The following is a 19,511-nucleotide window of genomic DNA, read 5'->3' on the forward strand; positions in this document are numbered from 1 at the left end:
GCTCCGTATTGCTACCCCAGGCTGGTGATACCATTGAAGTCTCAGTTTTGAAAGATAGGCTTAAACTGAATTTTTTAAAAATGAATTTACTGTTTCTCCATGGGGTTTTCTGTCTGCTCCAGTGGTATCACTTGATGGGAAGGTACTACTCATGAAGATACAGGTTCATGGATGGGGATTTTTCAGGAATAGTAAATTAAGGCTGTGACTCCTGGGGGTGGGGTGGGAAGAATTTTCCTAGCTTTGGCTAGTTAGCCAGTTATAAACTTTCGTGTGTGGGGGGGTGGAAATCATGCTGCAGTGACTCATATTCTTATCACCATCTGTTTAGATTATAACAACATGCTCTACATAGGCCTGCCTTGAAGATCACTCAGAAACTGTAGTTGGTTTAGAGCAGGGGTGTCAAACTCAAGGCTTGGGGGCCAGATCTGGCCTGCAGGGTGCTTAGATTCCACGGGGCTGCCCTGGAAACAGCACAGGACTGGTCCGCGGTGCCTCTGCCAGCAAAAATGGAGCTCCAGAGGGCTGCCTGTGGCCCTCCTGAGCTCCATTTTTGCTAGCAGAGGGTTGCAGGAAGCCATCACAGCCCAAAACAGAGCATATGACGGCCATGTGACCCTCTCAAGCTCTGTTTTCACTGGCAGAGGATTACAGGAGGCTGTCACAGCCAAAAACACAACTCTGATGTGGCCCTCAATGAAATCGAGTTTGACACCTCTGGTTTAGAGGAAAGTGGTCTACAACTGGACACTGTTTGCTGATGGGAGCAACTCATTGCAAGCCCTGAACTGGTTCTAATAGGCATTTGGATGCAATTTAAAGTCATGGTACTAGTCCATAAAGCCTTACATAATTTGGTACCTAGTTATTTGCAGAACTGCATTCTCTCATTGGAATGGGCCTAACCAGCTTGATTCACCAGAAAAAAGTACTAATGATATAGTAGTTAGGAAATTTAGGGGAGTGAGAGTGGCAAAGCATTATTATGCTACTTTTCAGCTGTTTGGAATGATGTCCCAATGGAAATCTGGTTGGCTTCCACTCTGTTTACCTTCCAGAAGCTCCTCAGATTAATTTCCTAGTTTATTTACTTTGGTTTAATTCACCTAATATAATTACTAATTTTTCAGTAGTATTTGTGTACTTTTTATTTATTTATACTGTCCTTTTATTGCATGTTTATTTATTATTTATTATGTATTTTATCTGTACATTATCGAAAGTCCTTAAGGACTTGATGCTCTAGAAATGTTGATGATGATGATGACAACTGTGGAGATTATCAGTGCTAAAACATAGCATTACATAAAATAAACCATTTTTGCTGTGAGTAAAAGAAATGGACTAATTCATTTGTTACATATTTTAAGCCATTATTGGCTTTGATCCAGAATGATTAGATAGATTTATGTGCATAATGCTCTCCAGGCATTCAAATAATCATGCTGAAACTTTGATGATAATTTCTAGTAAACGCCCTTAAAGCTAACAGGATACCGAAAAAAAGCATGGCATATTATTTCAAGTGGATGTCTAGAAACACATGCTTAAGGGATGCATTCTTACATAGGCTGAAAAGCAGAACAGAGACTCTAGTGCAGTGATGGCTAATATTTTCCTGACGGACTGCCCAAAGCAGATGGGCTCGCCTGAACCCCCCAAATGCAACCACCATGTGCATGCCCCCTGTCCCCCGCATGCACCTCCTACATGCACGTGTGCCCCCCCACTCCACTCCCTGCACATGTCCCATCTCCTGCACATGCGCAGCAGAGACCTGACGACCAGCTGGCTGGCAGGAGGCGCGCGGGGTAGAGCTGAACTAGGCTTGTGCGCGCACAGAGAGAGCGCTGCATGCCACCTGTGCCACGCGTGCCATATGTTCACCATCACGGCTCTAGTGCATAATTCCAGGCCTATTCTGTTTATGTCTTAAGCATACTTCCTAATACTTAAATGTTGCTACTTCAATACGTTCATAAGTAAGACTCAATTTTTGTACAATGAATTTCAACCTTAGAATATTCCACTTTCTCTGGATTGATCCTATGAATGAAGAAATTGAACGAAGATTTGAAAGAATATGGATAACCTAATGGAAATCAATGGATTATAAAACCTATTTTTAATAGTCACCTAATTATAGATTTTATTTTTAACTTCTCCTTCAATTGATATGAGAACTAATGTTTCTTTGTACTGACAGGAAAATATGAACAGAAGCACAAAAAGAAAGGCACTATTTTGCCACAACTCCTTAGCATTAGCTTTATTAAAATAAAGTTGCCCTGCATTCAGATTGTGATAAATTAGTGAATGTGCTCTTATAGTTTTATAAAACACCAAATTCATAGCTATGAGTTTTTCAAAGTTCATGAATTTATACCATTTAAATCGATGGGGGTAGAACTTAGAAGAAATGTTTGACCTTGCTTACCCTCTCTCTTTGGGTATCCCGTAGCTCCTGAAGGAAGTCTTTCAAAGCATCTCGAACTACTTCTGGATCAATTTCACTTGTGGTTTGCTCACTCCTGAGTGGAGAAGTTCGATGAAATGGTGAACGGGAGCGGCTCCTCTCAGGTGAACCAGTGCGAGATGCAGGTGTTTGGTGTCCACTGGGTCCTATTAAAAAAAAACCAAGTACTTGCTTGGTCTCAGCCAAAGGACAAGGTTGAAATGGATTTCCAGAAGAAAAGACTTAGCAGACTACATAATTTAGGATTCATTCATTCATTTAATTAATAAGGCTATCTAACAGATCTTATATTTTTTAATTTGTAAAAGCTTTCTGTTGCCTAAGGAGAGGATATTACCATAATTAGCTACTTACATCTTTTCAGATGGTTATACCACCATTGTCCACTGCCTTTTAGCTATGGAGAATTTCTTTTTGGCTAAGGTACATGAGATAAGAAGCTATTAAATACATAGTTTTGATTAGTATAGTTTCTAAATTCTGCCTTTGTAGTTTGTAAATCATGATTTCTGGATTAGTGCCATAAATCAACTATGGACTTATTCAATAAATCACATTTAAAGCTATGGTATTATGCAATATAAAGACTGACCCCTAGAGTATTTCATTCTCCTGGTTCAAAATACAGCAATTTTCCAGTTGTTTGTTCATTAATTTCATTACATTTATGAATCTATTATAACTGCGCACTCCAAAAGATTCTGAGTTGCTAATCTAATTTAGCCCATAGCAGTGAGAAGAATTTTTAAAATAACCTTTGACTGGAGACGAGGATCGTTGGGGAGATGGACTCCGACTGCCAAGTCCCAGTGTGCGACGGAGAGTGGAGTGGACTGCCACTAACTTCAGTTCAACCTCTCTCTTGGTTGCCTCAGTTTTGGCTAGTTCTGTTTCTAAGCCATGGATACATCCCTCACAGGTGCTGAGGCGCAGCTGCAGACTCTCATTTGACCTGCTTGCTTCCTGAAGCTTCACTTCCAGGCTATGGAGTTCATCCTTCCACTTTTTCTCCTTGATACAACTCTCTGCAAGGCTGTGCTTTAAATCCTGCTCTTGAAGTTGGGATTTTACCTCTGCAGAAGACAGCTTCTTCTGCAAGTTCAACACCTGGAAGGAAACAAAGTCATGAGGGCAATGTATATATGGAGGAGAGATTCCAGAAAATTACAGAGCTGAAGTTTTAAATAGGGAAATGGGAAAAAAATCCCGGAAAAAAAAATAGTGGCAGATTATTTCTTAGCATATACTATTGTTAAGAAAATCACATCGATGGACCATAGGCCTTTTTCTGCCATCAATTTTCTATGTTTCTATTTTTCTATAAGTCACCAAGTCAACTTCAACTCAAAAGGACACTTCATCTCCATTACACATAAAAATACTCTATTACTATATGGGTTGGTCTTCACAATTACATCCTTATCCGATTAAGTATGCAGTTTATCACACATCTTATCTCCATTGCATTCTTTGACAAAATGCTGCCTTCTTTCACTGTCTCAACTTACTCTGGGTGTATGGGTCTCCTGCTTGGGTGGGGGGCTGGACTAGATGACCTATAAGGTCCCTTCCAACTCTGATTATCTGTTATCTTCAATTCTTCTCCCATCAAATAATTGCTCTTTGCTATTATCTCATTGTTACCTCCTTGTGAGCAGAATCATGGCCAATCTCCAGAGTAGATATCTTCTGTTTAAGATCCAGGACCTCTTTGCTGTTCTGCTGTTCCTGTTGTTCTTTTTGCAGCAACTGATGTTGTAATTCAGTGACCTCCTGGGTTTTCTTGCTGTGCTTGCTCTCCAGGGACTTTACCTGTGCAGGAAGAATTTGGATGTAGCTACTCTTCCATTCAGAATATGTGCCCCAAATTCCCAACCTACATGTGGACTCGTCTGCATAAAAGTATTGCCATCATTGGTAACTAACTGCCATGGTTGACTGTATCATACCCCAAACATAGAAGTCTAATAGAAAACTAACAGATTCTTCAGCGAGAACATACTGCCTGTAGGTTGTATATGTGTCATGTGATATGAGGAAGGCCTGAAAACGAAAAGAAGTTCTAGGAACAAAACTACATCATAATTGAAGAGACAGTCATTACATGGAAAAATGATATCAGGATACTTTCCAAAGGATTTTCAAATAATAGCAGTAAGTACATTTAGGATGATGCTACTAATTTGCTATAATGTCAAATGATCTTGCATACATCCTTCCTAACCTCCATTGATCATGTCAAGTGTTTCTCTTCATCAACCTGTTACATTCTTGGACCTGAATTGAACAACAAGAAAGTCTGTTTGTAAGCTACCTCTCTGCGCAGTTCCTGAAGTTCCCTTCTGGCCTCCATGTGTGCCTTCTCTACTTCCCGTAGATTTACTCGGAGCTCTCCCACCTCTACCTCAACTGCGGCTTTTGCTTCTTCCAGAATGGCAATCTTCTGTTCTCGTTCTTCCTTGATTCTCTGCAGTCTACAAGAGGTCAAGTGTTTATTATCAGTCATTGCTAAAAACATACGCCTGTTCCATCAATGTGTATCAGCTTCTTCTCCCAGCCTGACACTGTGCCAAGTCTGCTGACCTGAGCTTCTCATTCTCTGTTTTTTTGACAGCTGTTCTGAGGTCAGCATTGGACTTCTGAAGTGCTTCCTTTTCTCTGCTCTCATCTGCTACAGCCCTGTGAAATTCCAGTAGCTCTTTTTGTCGCTGATCACACGCCTCTTCTGACTCCTGCAGTCTCTTGTGAAGCTCAGTGAGTTCTTTGTGAACATCTGCATGGGTATCTTCTGCCAACCGTAGTTGGACTTTGAACTGTTCTACCTTTAAGAAAAAGCTACATCAATTTTAAGGCATTTTGGAAAATAAACTTAATGACTTCTAGGGAATTTACTCCAGGGAAATTGATATTGGTGTAGTTCCAGAGTGAGGTTGGAGGCAAAACACACAATTAAAGGCACCATGCACATGTTATTAGGCATCTACTACCAAGAAATAAGTCCTATCATTCAACGGTCATGAAGTCCTTGGTGCTCTCTGAGCTTGTTTGCTTTTTTGCAGATGTTTCATTACTAAACTAGGTATCATCAGTGCTAGGATGGTCTAGGTGATGTTACCGAGTTGGTAGTGAAACATCTGCAAGAAAACAATCAAGCTCAGAAAGTACCAAGGACCCCACTTTTCAAGACTGAACCACAAATATTCTCTTCTATCTGTATCATATGGTCAGTATGCAGTGGATTGTAGTTTTGGTTGATTGATTAAAACATGCAGATGAAAATTTGATCTCCAGCGGGAAAGGCACACATCTGCAACTGAGTACAATTTGCCCCTCCAACTATATTGAACTTCAGCAATCTTTTTATTTTATCTATATCTGAACAAAGGAAGTATTTATAATGCAAGTTTTGGGGAAATATAATCCTAATCTAAAGCCTAACACTGAGCTGGTGTATATTAACTAAAGGGGAAAGTAGCAATAAAAACAAAATCTATCATCTACATATATTAGAATGATATATATGTCTATTAAGAAGAAAGGTGTTCAGTAGGACTTACTTTTGAATGTTAAGTTTATACTGTAGAATTTTACTGACTTCCTTTTTAAATGAGAAATGAGTCATGATGATATGTCACTGTCTGAAATATTAGACAAAAAATTTCTAATGAAAATTTGACCTACCTTTCATATTGTTACTAAGGTAGCTTGTGGCTAATATTTTTGTTAGGCAAATAATATTGATGGACAGTAATGTTTTTTTATAGAAGTTGATTGTTAAAATATGGTTTTCTGATACAAAACTCCTTCTAAACTGACATATTTTATTGTGCGTTCCCCACACTAACAAGGATAATATCAATTAGAGCAGCTCATAAAAAGGACAAATGAAGCTGGTTTTGGAAAACTGAAAAAGAGAGAGAGTGGGGGAAGGGAAGGAGACAGTGAGGCAACATTCTGGTCTTGAAAAAGAACAATAACCATGACAAGTAGGTTGGTTTAAGAAAGAGTGACTGGCTAAAAGATATCAAGTAATCTTCCATGACTATGGACTAGAAACAGAGTATTTCTCTTGTTCAAGTCCAACATTCTCACTGACACATTACAAGACCTTCCCTTGTTCTCAGCTTGATGCTTCCTATAATGCTCAGACTTTGTATTTGTAAATAAAGCCTAAACATTATAAAAATGCCAACACTCTACCCTGACCACTGCTTCCAAAGAGACGGAAACAAGAATAGAAACTGCTATTCCTGTAACTTCTGAGTCCTTAGGGAAAGCCAAGATACTCAAAAGCAGCCTTATAATTTGTTGCCAAACATTAGGAGGTGCCAACACCACCCCTCCTTCTGAAACTAAAATTCTAAAATATTCATGGCAATATATGGTCAAGCCAGCACTGAGAGCACCAACTAATATGTAACATTTTAGCTGACAACCTAAGATATGAGGTTTCTTCGATTCATATAACTCTCTGTTAATTTTAACCTTTTTACTACTTTTAAATAAGGAATGTGTTCAAGAGTGAATGTGATGAAATGTAGATTTATCTCAGCTTGAACTTGTGTCTCTGCTGAAGAATGAGCAAAATTTGTAGTTTATGCATCTCCCAGTAAATGGCTCTTAGTTATCAAGATAGTGTGATATATTGTTGAAGATGTCAGTACTGTATATGCATGTAGATTTCAGGGTGAAAATGAGTAAGAAGAGAGCAAATGTGTATCTGGAAGGAAGCAAATAACGAATTAATTGGAAGAATTGAAAACTGACTATAATAATAGCTCATGGCTTTCAGTAATCTTAAGGCTGTTCTGTTTCATACACTCTACACTGAGAAGTTTTGTATGTCTATATTAAGAGAATTACATTGATTTTTTTAAAAGTGCAGTCAGTTTGTGTTATTTGTGATAATAATGATCTGTAAAGTTGTTGCAAGCTCTGAATGAGCAAATATCCAATCAATGATCGTAAAGGAAATATAGGACCCAGAAGGCAGAGTGTCACCTTGTTCGACCTCAGTTGAAAATGTGCACATTGAGTAACTCAAAATTTTTTTTTTGCCACTCTGCATATATCTGTGAATGACCATGAAGGTGCTCTGAGTATTGATTTGGGGGTTACAGTACATTTAAGCAAGTAAGTGTATTTGTAAATACAGAATCTGCAAATAGTGAGAATTGACTATATCTGCTCTGCGGGAATTGTATTGCAAAAATATAGCAATCTTCTTCAACTTGATGAGGTCTACAGATCTGTCCTCAAAACTTTCCTTCTTCCCTGATTTCTTTCCCATTCTTGAATTACATAAAAGATGACTAATTCCACCTTGTCTGCAAGAGAGGATGGGTTCTACCAACAAAGGATTTACAACAAAAGGTTGGAAGAAATGACAGCAGTAAAAATGGAAGATCAATTTTGAAGTTTCCGAATAATTGCATATGACAACATAGATGAAATTCCTAGATTAAACTGGTATCAGTGCACATGTACCATTTGAACTTCAGCTGGACAGCCACAGAACATCTTAACAACTTTCCCATGAACTTCAGTGTGAATTAAAATGGAGAAGAAAGAATGGCCTGGATTTTATTCAGCCTTCCTTGGAAAGCTGTGCTTGTTTGTGAAATGACCTGTGCCCTGTGTATTTTTGGGGAAGGGTAGGAGAATTGTATAAGAACCTCAATGTCCTATGTTTTTCTTTTGAGTTTTCTTTTCTTTTTTTAAAAAAATCTTTTTACTCTGAAAAGCTCTAACATTATCCAGATCCTCCCTGTTGGCCTGGCTCATTCCAACCAGCTCTGTGTTATTGTTGTTCTGTTTTTGAGAAGGATTAGGGTGAGACCCTTTTTCTACCAGCCCCCACCCACATATGGGATCCACAAATGCACTCAGAATTTTTCTGCTGAGCTCAATAGAAATTCACGAAGAAAGGTCAGTGACCAAAGAGAAGGGCGATCCATCATAAAATAAACTGTTTTTATTCCCCAGGATAAGGAGAGGGGGTTTGCAGGGGATGGGACTGAAAAGAAAACATCACACAAAACTCTTCCCCTCCCCCCATTCACATTCACTCTTTCCTGGTTAATTCCTCTCTGTGTTTTCTCCTTCACAAGAATATTGCAACTAAGCTCATAATAAAATTATTATAATTATATATTGACTAACATTTATAAACAGCCTCTTTTGAAATCATGCCTAGGTTGCCAAGCCTCCAGCTGAGGCTTAGACACATGGAAGAAGGTATCAAGGGTGGGAGAAAAAGACACGTGTTGCATGGGTAGGAGTGAACGTGCATTTAAGTGTGACTCCACACACACACACACATAATAGTCTGTGAATTCAAGTAATTAAGTTTACATAAAAAGAACAGATAGGTACATGAGAATCCTGGACAACAAGAATCTCTAGGTGAGCAACGGACAGATACATGCTACTGGCGGCTTGCCAAAATAGACTGCCATGCTTAACTATTGTTATGTGGAGTGTACATGCACAGAAAAGTCCGTGTCAGTGTTCTTGTACATATGGGAGGGCAGCTCTGTTCAACTCAAGGCTGACTTCCTCAAGTTAAAAGGCTGTGAAAATGTTATGGTTCCCATGGTGATAAGTAGGTCAATGCTGGCGCCTGTGAGGATTTTGCTCTGTGTTTCTTTGCCCTCAGCTTGTTATATTAGTCCCTCAACTTACTTCTCCCCCTCCCCTCTCCCTCTTTCCCTTGCGTGCTGTTGTCTCTGTTCCCATCCTGTTAGTCTTGTTCTGCCCATCCTGCCTTCATCTCTGAAGATCTTCCTCACCCCTTCACCCCATCCCCATTCCTTCTGCCCTCCCTGCCCTCTGAAACAACCCTCTTCTCTTGCTTGTGTGGTCCCTCCTGGGGCTGGACTTTGAAATCTGTTGAAAGGAGGCTATTTTTTGCCAAAATAAACAGCCTGTCATGTTAAATTACTCTCTTTTCCTCTTTTATGTCCTTTAATTTTCTATTTCCCCCTCACCCCATCCCTTTCTTTCTCTTTCCTCCCTCAGGCTGGGGGTCATTTTTGTTCTGCGTTCTCAGTTTATAAAGAATTAGAACCCTGGAAACATCTGGCAGTGGGTGAGGGTTACCATCTGGGGAAGTTTTTCAGAGTTGCAGATATTTGGAAGAATGTAAAAAAAAACCACCCTCTAGAGTTGGATATTAAAAAGTGGGGATATGACAGGGTGGACAGTGATTTCTGCTTCCAATTTAACCAATGACAAGCCGGTGTTGGAACTGGAGTAAAGGCACTGACTAGCTGGATCAGTGCCAATTTCTCTAGCCAATACCCATCTTGGGAACACATTGGATACTCCACATGCTCTGCAGGAGGCCACATCCATCCAGAATACATGCAGATGACAGCTTTTCAACAAGTTCAACGTGCTATGATAAAAGCCCCTGGGGTTTAAACTCATCCAGGGAACAACACGGCACCATTTGTATAATCATTTCCATTCCCCAAACTCTCAAAGACGTTGTGAAACTGACCTATTATAATTTCAAGTTCTGCTGTCCTGGAAACCCAGAGAATATGCTAGAGAAAAGAGCTGGGTAAGAATTTCTGCAAAAGAGGAAACAGACTGCCCAACAGTTCTTCAGGAAAAGTTCCATGGCAGTTTCAAATACATCCCAGCAAATCTAGGAATGGATTGATTCTGCTCTCAGACATAGCTGATGTCCTTTTAGAGAGGTTTGCAGTGTTTCAAAGCTTGCTAAATTTGTCTGTCTAGAGGTGGCAATGTTATGAATTGAACCTCCTCCTTCATCATATTACTCTGACATTTGAAGAATGGCGCATCTCTAACATCTATTTCCTAAAATGTTTTGTCAGGTGTTTCTGCTAACATTTATCACTCTTAACTTCTATGGAAGCAGAAGACTTTAGAGTTCAAATCTGTCTATATTCTCAGCCTGCACTGATAGCCCATGCTGACAAATGGATATGCAGTCCACTTTGGAGGACCAATATTCAATAAGGATAGAGAAGAAATGGCCAGACGTGACAGCTAAAGAGACATACATACCTCCCGCTCACTAAGTTCTTTCTCTCTTGCCAGCTCCTTTATATGTTCATTTAAACGTTTTGCCTCTTTCTGGTGTGCAGCCATTGCATCTTCAAATTGTGCCTGGAAGGTCTGTAGTTCTTTGTTGATGCTGGTAATTGTGTTCTGTAATGAAGATGACATAGGAAGAAGTATGGCATGAGCTTGAGCTAGCTTTGCTTTATAGGTTCAATACAAATTTAAATAGGGTTACATTTTCCTTTAGCAACTACTTGGATTGATCCATCTCATAAGATCTATAGAAGCACAGATTGTTAGAACCTGCAAGAGGTTTAAGTATCAAGTATCAGAACAGGAAAATTGCATTACATAACTGAACTGTAAACTTTTCTTCCTTAGTGATTCACAAAATCTTCAGAATGGCTGGGGAAAACTAATTGTACCTTCTGTTCTCCTGATGTTCACTTTTCCTTGAGCACAGGCCATGATTTATGTAGCCTTATCTCACTGTTTTCTATATCACAGAACTCCAGCCAATAGTAAAACATAGAGGAATGCCAAAAGAGCTGAGACAATGCATCATTATGCCAGCAGCTTTTTCTATCACTACAGTATAGGCTGAGTTCCCTTAAAATGTGTTAGTGAGCAAAGATCCCACCTCATGCCTATTTCAGTGACTTTGTGATAATTTTCTTAAGTGCTAAAATGTGCTTTGTGCATAGAAAGGAATATAACTATCAAGCACTATGTACATTATTTGATATTTACATCCCTTAGAAATGTAGGTGTTGCACTTAGACAAACTGTAGTTATTTAAATTAAACAAGAAATTGGAATGGTGAAATCAGGCTATGCTATCCATATCATGAAAGAAGCCTTATGGTCATAGAATGAAACTATATCTGGTTTGCTAATCCTTTTAATAAAGGATACTGCTCTCCACAAATACCACTACTAAAGCAATTAATTTTATTTTCTTCAGTGTCAGTTTCTTTCTCTTCTTGGAAAGTGAATTCAGACATCTGAGATTGAAACATTCTTGAGTGTTTCACTTGCATACTGATAGAATAAAAGAAAGAAGTCCAATATCAAGCAAACACTGTATACCGAAAGATGCCAATCCTTTGCAAGTTAATATTTTATAAAATCTATTAATTATGTTATATAAAGATTGAATTTACAACCATTCAAAGTTACAGCTATATAACCAAACCTTGGTTAAAGTAGCCATAATTTTATGTTTGCATAACATACCATTACTTTCAAATAACAGTATCTCAATTATGCCAAACCACACTATGGCTTAATGTGAGATATCAACCAACTAAAGCAACCAAAATTATTCCTATTCTATGAATGATATTTGCAACATACTGAGTTGGGGGACACTTCAACTTGGTCTGACTCTTTGTCTTAGGTAGGATCTTATATTGTCCCTCTCCTTTTCCAAACAGCCCACAAACCTCTATTGCAGATGCCATTAAGCTGCTCTTGATCCTCCAGGCTTCAGCTTGGATATCCCCTCCCGATCAAGTATGGACTTACTTTCAGAATTCTCAGCAATGGCCATACTGCTTGGGAATCATAGGATTGGAAATCCACATCTTTGGAAAGTTCCCAGGATGCAGAATGGGAAGGGTGCTCTAAACGAAGGCTGTCAAATTCCCGGTCCCATAGGCTGGATGCAACACATGCTGGCCACACCCACACCCAGTTTAGCGAAGGGGAAAAATGTCCTGATATGTCATGCGACCATGCTGTGATGACGTGAGTTTGTCACCTCTGCTCTAAACCTAAACATTTGCTAACAACTTTCACCAACCAAACTTTGTATGATACTAAAGTCCATACTTTTAATCTTGGTTGAGAGTTTTGTTTTGTTTTTCCTTTCTGGCAATTAATGATTGTATGAAATTGTATTTCATAGTCATCATGTCCCAAAACTGAAAGTGAGTGATTAGATCATATATACTACCCTGGCTTAACTCAGCAACACTCTGGTGAAAATATGGGCAACAGAAAACATTTGGATCTACGTAGAGTTATTGTATTATTTATGTTTTGATCTCAAATAAGCTCAGCAGAAACATAAAGATTGATGAGTTGGTCCTTTGCTGCTACTAGATATCCATAATCCTATACTCAACTTCAAAAATTACATTGTCCAAAAGTTTTGACAAACATTCAAACTATCAGTAGGCTGAATTAATGCCCCTTTTGGTGGGTCAGAAAAGGAGAAATAAAAATACCAATATATTTCCCTGCTACAATTCATGCTTTGGGTGTTCTTCCTCTTCTATGGCATGGGATCATGTAGCAGAATTGAGACAAGCAACTTAGTCATCTAGTAAAAACTACTAATTGGAACATTTGCATCTTTTATGGGAAATGAATCCCTTGGCAAAAGAGAAAAGGAAGATACTGGAAACTGAAGCCAAGAGGCTGTATGGGAATTGGGAAATGTAAGCAGCAACAGGCTGCTTACAGTCCTACTTTTGCTACATTTATATGAAATGATGCAAATTTAACTTTAAGGTATAGAGTAAAGCAGCAACATGCAACTTATATTTCCTGAATAACCAAGCAAGGACTATAGAACAGGGGTGTCAAACTGAAGGCCCATGGGTCCACAGGGTGCTTAAACTGTCCCACAGGGCCGGCCTGGAAATAGCAAAGGACTAGCCCACGGTACCTCTGGCAATCAAAACCGGTCATGGGGGGCACATGACCCATTTTTGGCCAGCAGGGTGCTGCAGGAGGCATCCCGTCCTGTCTCTCCGCCCCCAGCCAGCCCATAGAGAAGAACTACAATGCTGATCCGGCCCTAGAAAAAATCCAGTTTGACACCCCTGCTCTAGAACAAGACCAGGGCCAGGATAACCAAAAGAGCAATGTCCTATTAAAACTACATTTTATTTACATTATCATTAATTTAAAAGTAATGAATTCTAAGTTAATTTGGTTAATATGATTTACTTTTCATATATTTAATATTTCCTTTCAATTACATTAAAAAAAATTAGTTCAATAATAAATTTTAGTGGAATTATGGGGGCTATGATCCAAAATTTGAGATGGGATTGGCACGTGATTTGTAACCAGAGCATCAGTGGCACAAATGGAAAATCAGATACCCTTTCGAACTGTTGAACAGTTTTTGAGAAACCCCAGTCAGCACAAGTAGCAATGAGGAATTTTGGGAGATATGGTTGAATCTGTGAAAACTTTAGAGAAAACTTCTTAAGTAAGACAATTTTGAGTTAAAACCAATTACTCAGAAAAATGTTGGGCTTTCTTTCACTGGATATCGCTTAGGGATATTTTATTATGATCCCACCATTGAGATTAGATTGAATGTTGTATCAAGTATCAAGTTCAACCCAAAGCTAAATGGCCCTTTCCAGTCCTATGTTTCTACCATGGATAGTTTGATCTACCTAGAAAAGAAGAACTGCAAAAACTAATCATTGGTTAGATTTTGAAGTGTACAGTACTGAAAGCGTATAGCAGTGTAATACAATTCAACACACACTGTACATTATAGTAGGGGTCCCCAACCCCCAGTCTGTGAAAGAAACTGATCCATACAAACAAACAAAGCCCTAATCATGGGATATAGGCAGCATGCGAAAAATTATGCCACCTCCAGTCCACAGAAAAACACCTCTCCACAGAACTGGTCCCTGGTGTCCAAAAGATTGGGGGGCACTATATTATAGCATTGTAAAAGATGAACATCCTTCAAACTGAGTTCAACTCCTGGTGACAACCTGAACACATTCAGGCAGTATTCTTTGCAACAGTACAGAAACTGTTTGTTACTGCCCTCTTCCAAGATGTGTTTACCTGCCCAGTCTAGCCTACAGCCCAGGATTCCTTGGAACTCTCCTACTCAAATTCCAACCAAAGAGAATCTCTGAGTCCAGGCAAGATTAGCTGGTGCTGCTACCTACAGACTCTATAACAGGGGTCTCCAAACTTGGCAACTTTAAGACTAGTGCTGGCTGGAGAATTCTGGGAGTTGAAGTCCACAAGTCTTAAAGTTGTCAAGTTTGGAGACCGCTGCTTTATAACATAAGCAATAAAGATGAATAATACTGGATGTGTAGAAGCAATTTATGCAATAAATGATCAAAACAAAATTCAGGATGGCTCCTGCTAAACCTCTCAGAACTCAGTAAAAGAAGTATGGCAGCTGAGAGAACAGGTGAAGGCATTTTATTCCTCCCAACATCTTGCTCTTCAAGACTGCCTCAGGGAACCAGTTCAGCAAGCAGCTGCACTTTCCATTATCTTGGCAGAAGACTCTACACCACCGTGACTTGTATCATTTGATCAGAAGGACTGGATTCCCATGGGGAGTTCTGTGGGTGCTTCTGTTGAACTTGAAATGGCCAATCTATTTTCCTTTGAAGAGAAAGTGATATTTCCCTCCTCCTTCTTCAATTCTATTTCCTCATGGAAGTAAACCGGTAGCCTGACAATAGTAATAAAGGGGATTTTGGAAGGAAGGATTACTATTTATGTTGCTGATTTCATTCTTGGTTTGTCAATCTGGATCTTATGCATGCCAGACATGCAATGTATTACTGAGTTACTCATCTTTTAATCTGAACTAGTAATAAAAGCACTTTGCATAGTGCTGTTGCATCGGTTTTAACCTGGAAACGTAAGCTGAGTAGGTTACCACAGCATGCCAAATTAAAGAGCATCAAGGTATTATGTGGCTGGAACATAAAGAGTTCTATCAGTTCTAACAGGAGTCAAGACTGGAAAAGGGAAAGAAGAACTAAGACAGATAGGAGCTGTGTCTTGCCTTATTTGAGCTGATGGCAGGCAGGCAAGACTTAAGGAGATCAAACTGGATCAGGAGGCATGGGCTGCTGGCATAGACAGGGCAGAAATTAGAGGCCAGAAATTGCAATTAGGGTTCTGGTATCATAGCCATCCTGTGATTACTGTACTTAAGGATGGCTTTATCCAGGGGTGGGCTGCTAGGGACTCTCAGGGACTCGGGAGAGTTCCCAGCTAAAATTATGCGGGGCTCAGAGAGCCCCCAATAACCTCAGAAAGACAAGCAGCAAGGGAAAGCTCTTAATAGGCTTAATTGAACTGCTGGGCGTTTAGCCAAGAGCACTTTACACCTCATAAAAATGTTGCAAGCTAGATAAACAATCCACTCAGCACTTGCAAGGGAGAGCCATTGAGAAAATCAGACACTATAGCCACTAGAAACTCCTTGCCCTGCCTCCGAGGGGATTAATTCCCAAATAATAAGAATCATGTAACTCACCAGAAACTCCACTAAGACTCCAAGATCTCTCTCACAGTTACTGCTATTAAGCCTGGTTTCACCCAGTCTTTTATTTAAGTATCAAATGCACGAAATAATAAACAACCTTTTAGTATATATCTTTTTTTAGGAAATTAGGGCAAAGAAGCGGCGTTGGCCACACCCACCCAGTCACGTAACAACCTAGCCATGCCCACCCAATCACATGCCCATCCAATCACATGACCACCTAGCCATGTCCACCCAGCCACCCAGCGACTTCCACCCAACCAGTCATTACGGCAGAGAGCCCCTTGCTAAAAAATTTGAAGCCCACCCCTGGCTTTATCTATTGGTGCTGCCATTAGAAACTAGTTAGCCAGCATGTGGAAGACAGTGGGCAGTATGAGGAGCAGTGGAAGTAGAATGACTATTGCAAAAGTCACAGGCAGAAGACAAAAATGAAGAGATGTATAAACAGTTGCAGCTGCATGAAGGATGAAGCGGGTTGAAGTGTACAGTATCATGGGAAAGTGGGATAAAACATGGAGTTGATTATTTTATTCCCTGGGTAGAGACAAAAACAATAGTCATCTGGATTGAAAAAAGGGAAGGTGACCAACTTGCTATAAAAGGACTAAGGGATCTATTGGGAATATATTGGCATCACCCTGGGAGACTTCGATTTCTGAACTTTGGGTGGGATTCAGGTATAGTTCAGGATTCATAGCAAGCATGACAGATAATTTCCATAGGTACAGAAAGAAAATTTCGTGTAAAATGCTGAAGGAATAACCACTGGCTATGATAGAAAAGTCTGTGTTAGGCACATAGAGACTTTTGTTTATTGAAACAAAAACCCTTTTGAAAAAAAACCCTAATAAACCCAATAAATAATGACCACCCTAATAGCAAATCCAAAGACATGAGTTAAATTTGCCCAGATCTGTCTAAAGGAGAGAAAAGGAAGATTGGGTGTTAGAGAGGATTTGTAATGTAGTATTGAATATATTTGTATTGTCTTGTTAATCAATTTGCTTTTTTGATGATATGTCATAAATAGTAGTGCCTTTCTACATATTGAAATTGTATACAAAAGAGAAGAGGGATGATTACTGAACCAAATTATAGATCATGGACTACAGGGATACAAAGGGTTAAAAATCAAGCAGGTTGGTCTAATGTCTCTGCATTGCTCTTTTCTAGATGATATTAAACATTCATACTTTCCATATATAAAAAACATTTTTAAAACTTTTGTTCACAATCCACAATAACATACTTTCAATTAGAGTAATTAGTTGTCTACTACTATAAAACTGGGATAGTTTACTATACACTTTATATCTTACTAAATTTCCACATAATTTTAACTATGTTTACATTGCCTGTCTCTTTTACATCTATCCCTCTGAACCCATACTTTTTAAAAATAAAACATTATTCAAAACATCAGAGATTCTACTGTTTCAACCTGATCAATTCAGGACAATCAGTATATCTGTATTCTGATGAATTCTGGTGTATTATTCCCATATATGCTTTGCCTATGCTATCTAAGACTTAGATTCTGTTGCCATGGGCTATATTTAATTTTTCCCTAATATTTATCTTTTGCCTTATAAGAAAAGTCTCTTGCCTACATGGGGAATTGACTTGTGGATACTTAGTGCCACCTAGTGCTATCTAAGAAGCAGCAGTCTGAGACACGGCCCAATCCTGATGATAGGATATAGTCTATATAGGTGCATCATCCAAGATTCCTCAAGAACATTAATATTTCCCAATCCTATGCCTTCCAGATATGATGACAATTTATTATCTGCAGCTAATATAGTTAGTCATCCTGACTATAGCTGTTGGAAGGTGTAATCCAATACATCTGGAGGGCAAAACCATTTCCAGAGTTAACCAAGTGGTTTAGGCTAAAATAGTTAGAATACATAATAATTCACTTAACAATTACTTAATAATGAGTGTCAGAGGTATTGGCCCCAGGACATTATTGAACACATCTGGCTTTTTCAATCATCCCATTTATAATTGGAAACAACACCCGCATCACAGGACTTCTTGGAGGAAACATCACTGATCATTTTGATCCTCTGATTTAGGAGAGTTCAAACTTTTCAACCCTGTGACTTCCAGATGTGTGGAACTATAATTTCCAGAATTCCTGGGCTAACGTAGAGCTGTGATCTCTTGAGAAACTTATTTCAGAGGTAGTTATGTTACCTCAAGTAGTTTGATTATGTGATTAGAGAGCAGGGACATGCTAACTAACTTTGCCTGCTGACTTTTATCCCAGTTTCTATGATCATTACTCTCCCTGTTGCAGAAATAATATCTACAGATGGCTGCAACACTGGTACAGGAATGTTACATGTGAGGCAAGGTTAGCCAACATATTCCTTGTCATCACCTCATTGCATACATTGCTTCGAATTTTAACTGGGTAAATCTTGAAGCACTTCAAGACTACTGCCAAACTTCTGATCTCTGGATGTGTTTGTAATGCAGCTGCCAGAATTCCTAGCCAGCATACATGTGCATGTTTCTGGGTTTTGTTACTTTGAAAGGGAAATGTTGTTGTTGTTAGTTGCATAGTCATTTCTATTCACCTAGCAAATCTTTTCCACGGTCCTAGTATGATGATGATTTTTTTTAAGAAAAACAGTTGGCTTCTCTTTGAATAAATCATATAGACCCGTCTTTTAAATGATAGGAAAGCAGTAGAAAAGGTAGGAGTAACATCACAAAATGCTCTATTCCTCTCTGTGGGGGGGAAGGGCAGGAAACCCCTGGCAGGCACTGCGTTTCCCAGAGTAGAGTAGGATGATTTCTGCTTCCCTTGTTGTGTTTGGAAGGCTGTGTTTTGCCATCTAGGCTGAAGGGAACTCCTCTGGGGATTCAGAGAGGGGGAGCTCCAGGAAATGAGATGCTCTTGGGCAAGATCTTTTCTTCTGGAGCCAAGAACTTGCTCACTGCTTTGCAAGCCACTCATAAACTTCTCCAAGAGGACGGAGTTTGGACCATGCATGGAACACAGCCATGCGACTTCCAGCTATGAATTGCAACATCCTTACCCTGGGGAGGAGCATCTGGCTTGCATTTGTTACCTCGCCCTTCTCTGTTCCAGCCTCTGTTCCTACTCTGTTTCTGCATGTACTACCTTGCAGAAAATAGCTCACTGAATCAGGTCCCGTCTCAGAAGGATCCCAGTCATCAATGAGTTTAAAGTTGTTTCATAAAGCAAGAAACTGAGGGCTAGAAATAAGATTTCCAGGAAATCACAGCAACAGGGCCAGTTTCTGTCATTCTGCGCTGCTCTAAGCAATTGGGGTGGAGTTACTGTTTACAGTCCTTCAGGGAATGTATTTGTTTTAAAGCTGGCTCTCTGCTGGTTCTCAGTCAATCTTTCCAGCTGAAATGCTTTTCAGATTTGTTCTGGTGGGGTTTCTCACCCTTGTTGTACTGTTTGTTTGCTTTGTCTTAAGAGGCTGTGCTTTGCAAGTTTGTGAATAGATTTCTCTGGAGATACAAGAGGGCTCTGGCTGATATTGCCAATGTGTTTTTATTTAAAAGCAGAATCAAACAATCCCACAAAAGGGCTATTGAAAAAAGGAAAAAACCCAGAGATGTATTATGAGAAACAAAATGTGGAGCCAGGAGAATGGAGTGAAATCAAAGAATGCCTGTGTCAGCATAGTGTCCCTATGTTAGATGTCCCCATGACATCAC

At 39.4% G+C, this 19,511-nt stretch overlaps 1 protein-coding gene across 2 annotated transcripts in view; it reads right to left on the bottom strand.

Annotated features, from left to right (window-relative positions):
* Nucleotides 1–19,511, bottom strand: part of CROCC2 (ciliary rootlet coiled-coil, rootletin family member 2) — a 95,997-nt gene that overhangs the window by 21,329 nt on the left and 55,157 nt on the right. For both annotated transcript variants that reach the window (XM_087933148.1, XM_087933149.1), the window contains exons 23-28: nt 10,520–10,663; nt 5,063–5,301; nt 4,794–4,953; nt 4,124–4,291; nt 3,235–3,586; nt 2,441–2,625 (exon numbers count right to left, since the gene is read on the bottom strand). In XM_087933148.1, the coding sequence (XP_087789274.1) occupies nt 2,441–2,625; nt 3,235–3,586; nt 4,124–4,291; nt 4,794–4,953; nt 5,063–5,301; nt 10,520–10,663 (1,248 nt within the window). The remainder of the gene's footprint in view (nt 1–2,440; nt 2,626–3,234; nt 3,587–4,123; nt 4,292–4,793; nt 4,954–5,062; nt 5,302–10,519; nt 10,664–19,511) is intronic.

This window comes from Pseudonaja textilis, chromosome 4, assembly GCF_049901715.1.
Source record: "Pseudonaja textilis isolate UNSWEBS1 chromosome 4, rPseTex1.2, whole genome shotgun sequence".
Lineage (NCBI taxonomy): Eukaryota > Metazoa > Chordata > Lepidosauria > Squamata > Elapidae > Pseudonaja > Pseudonaja textilis.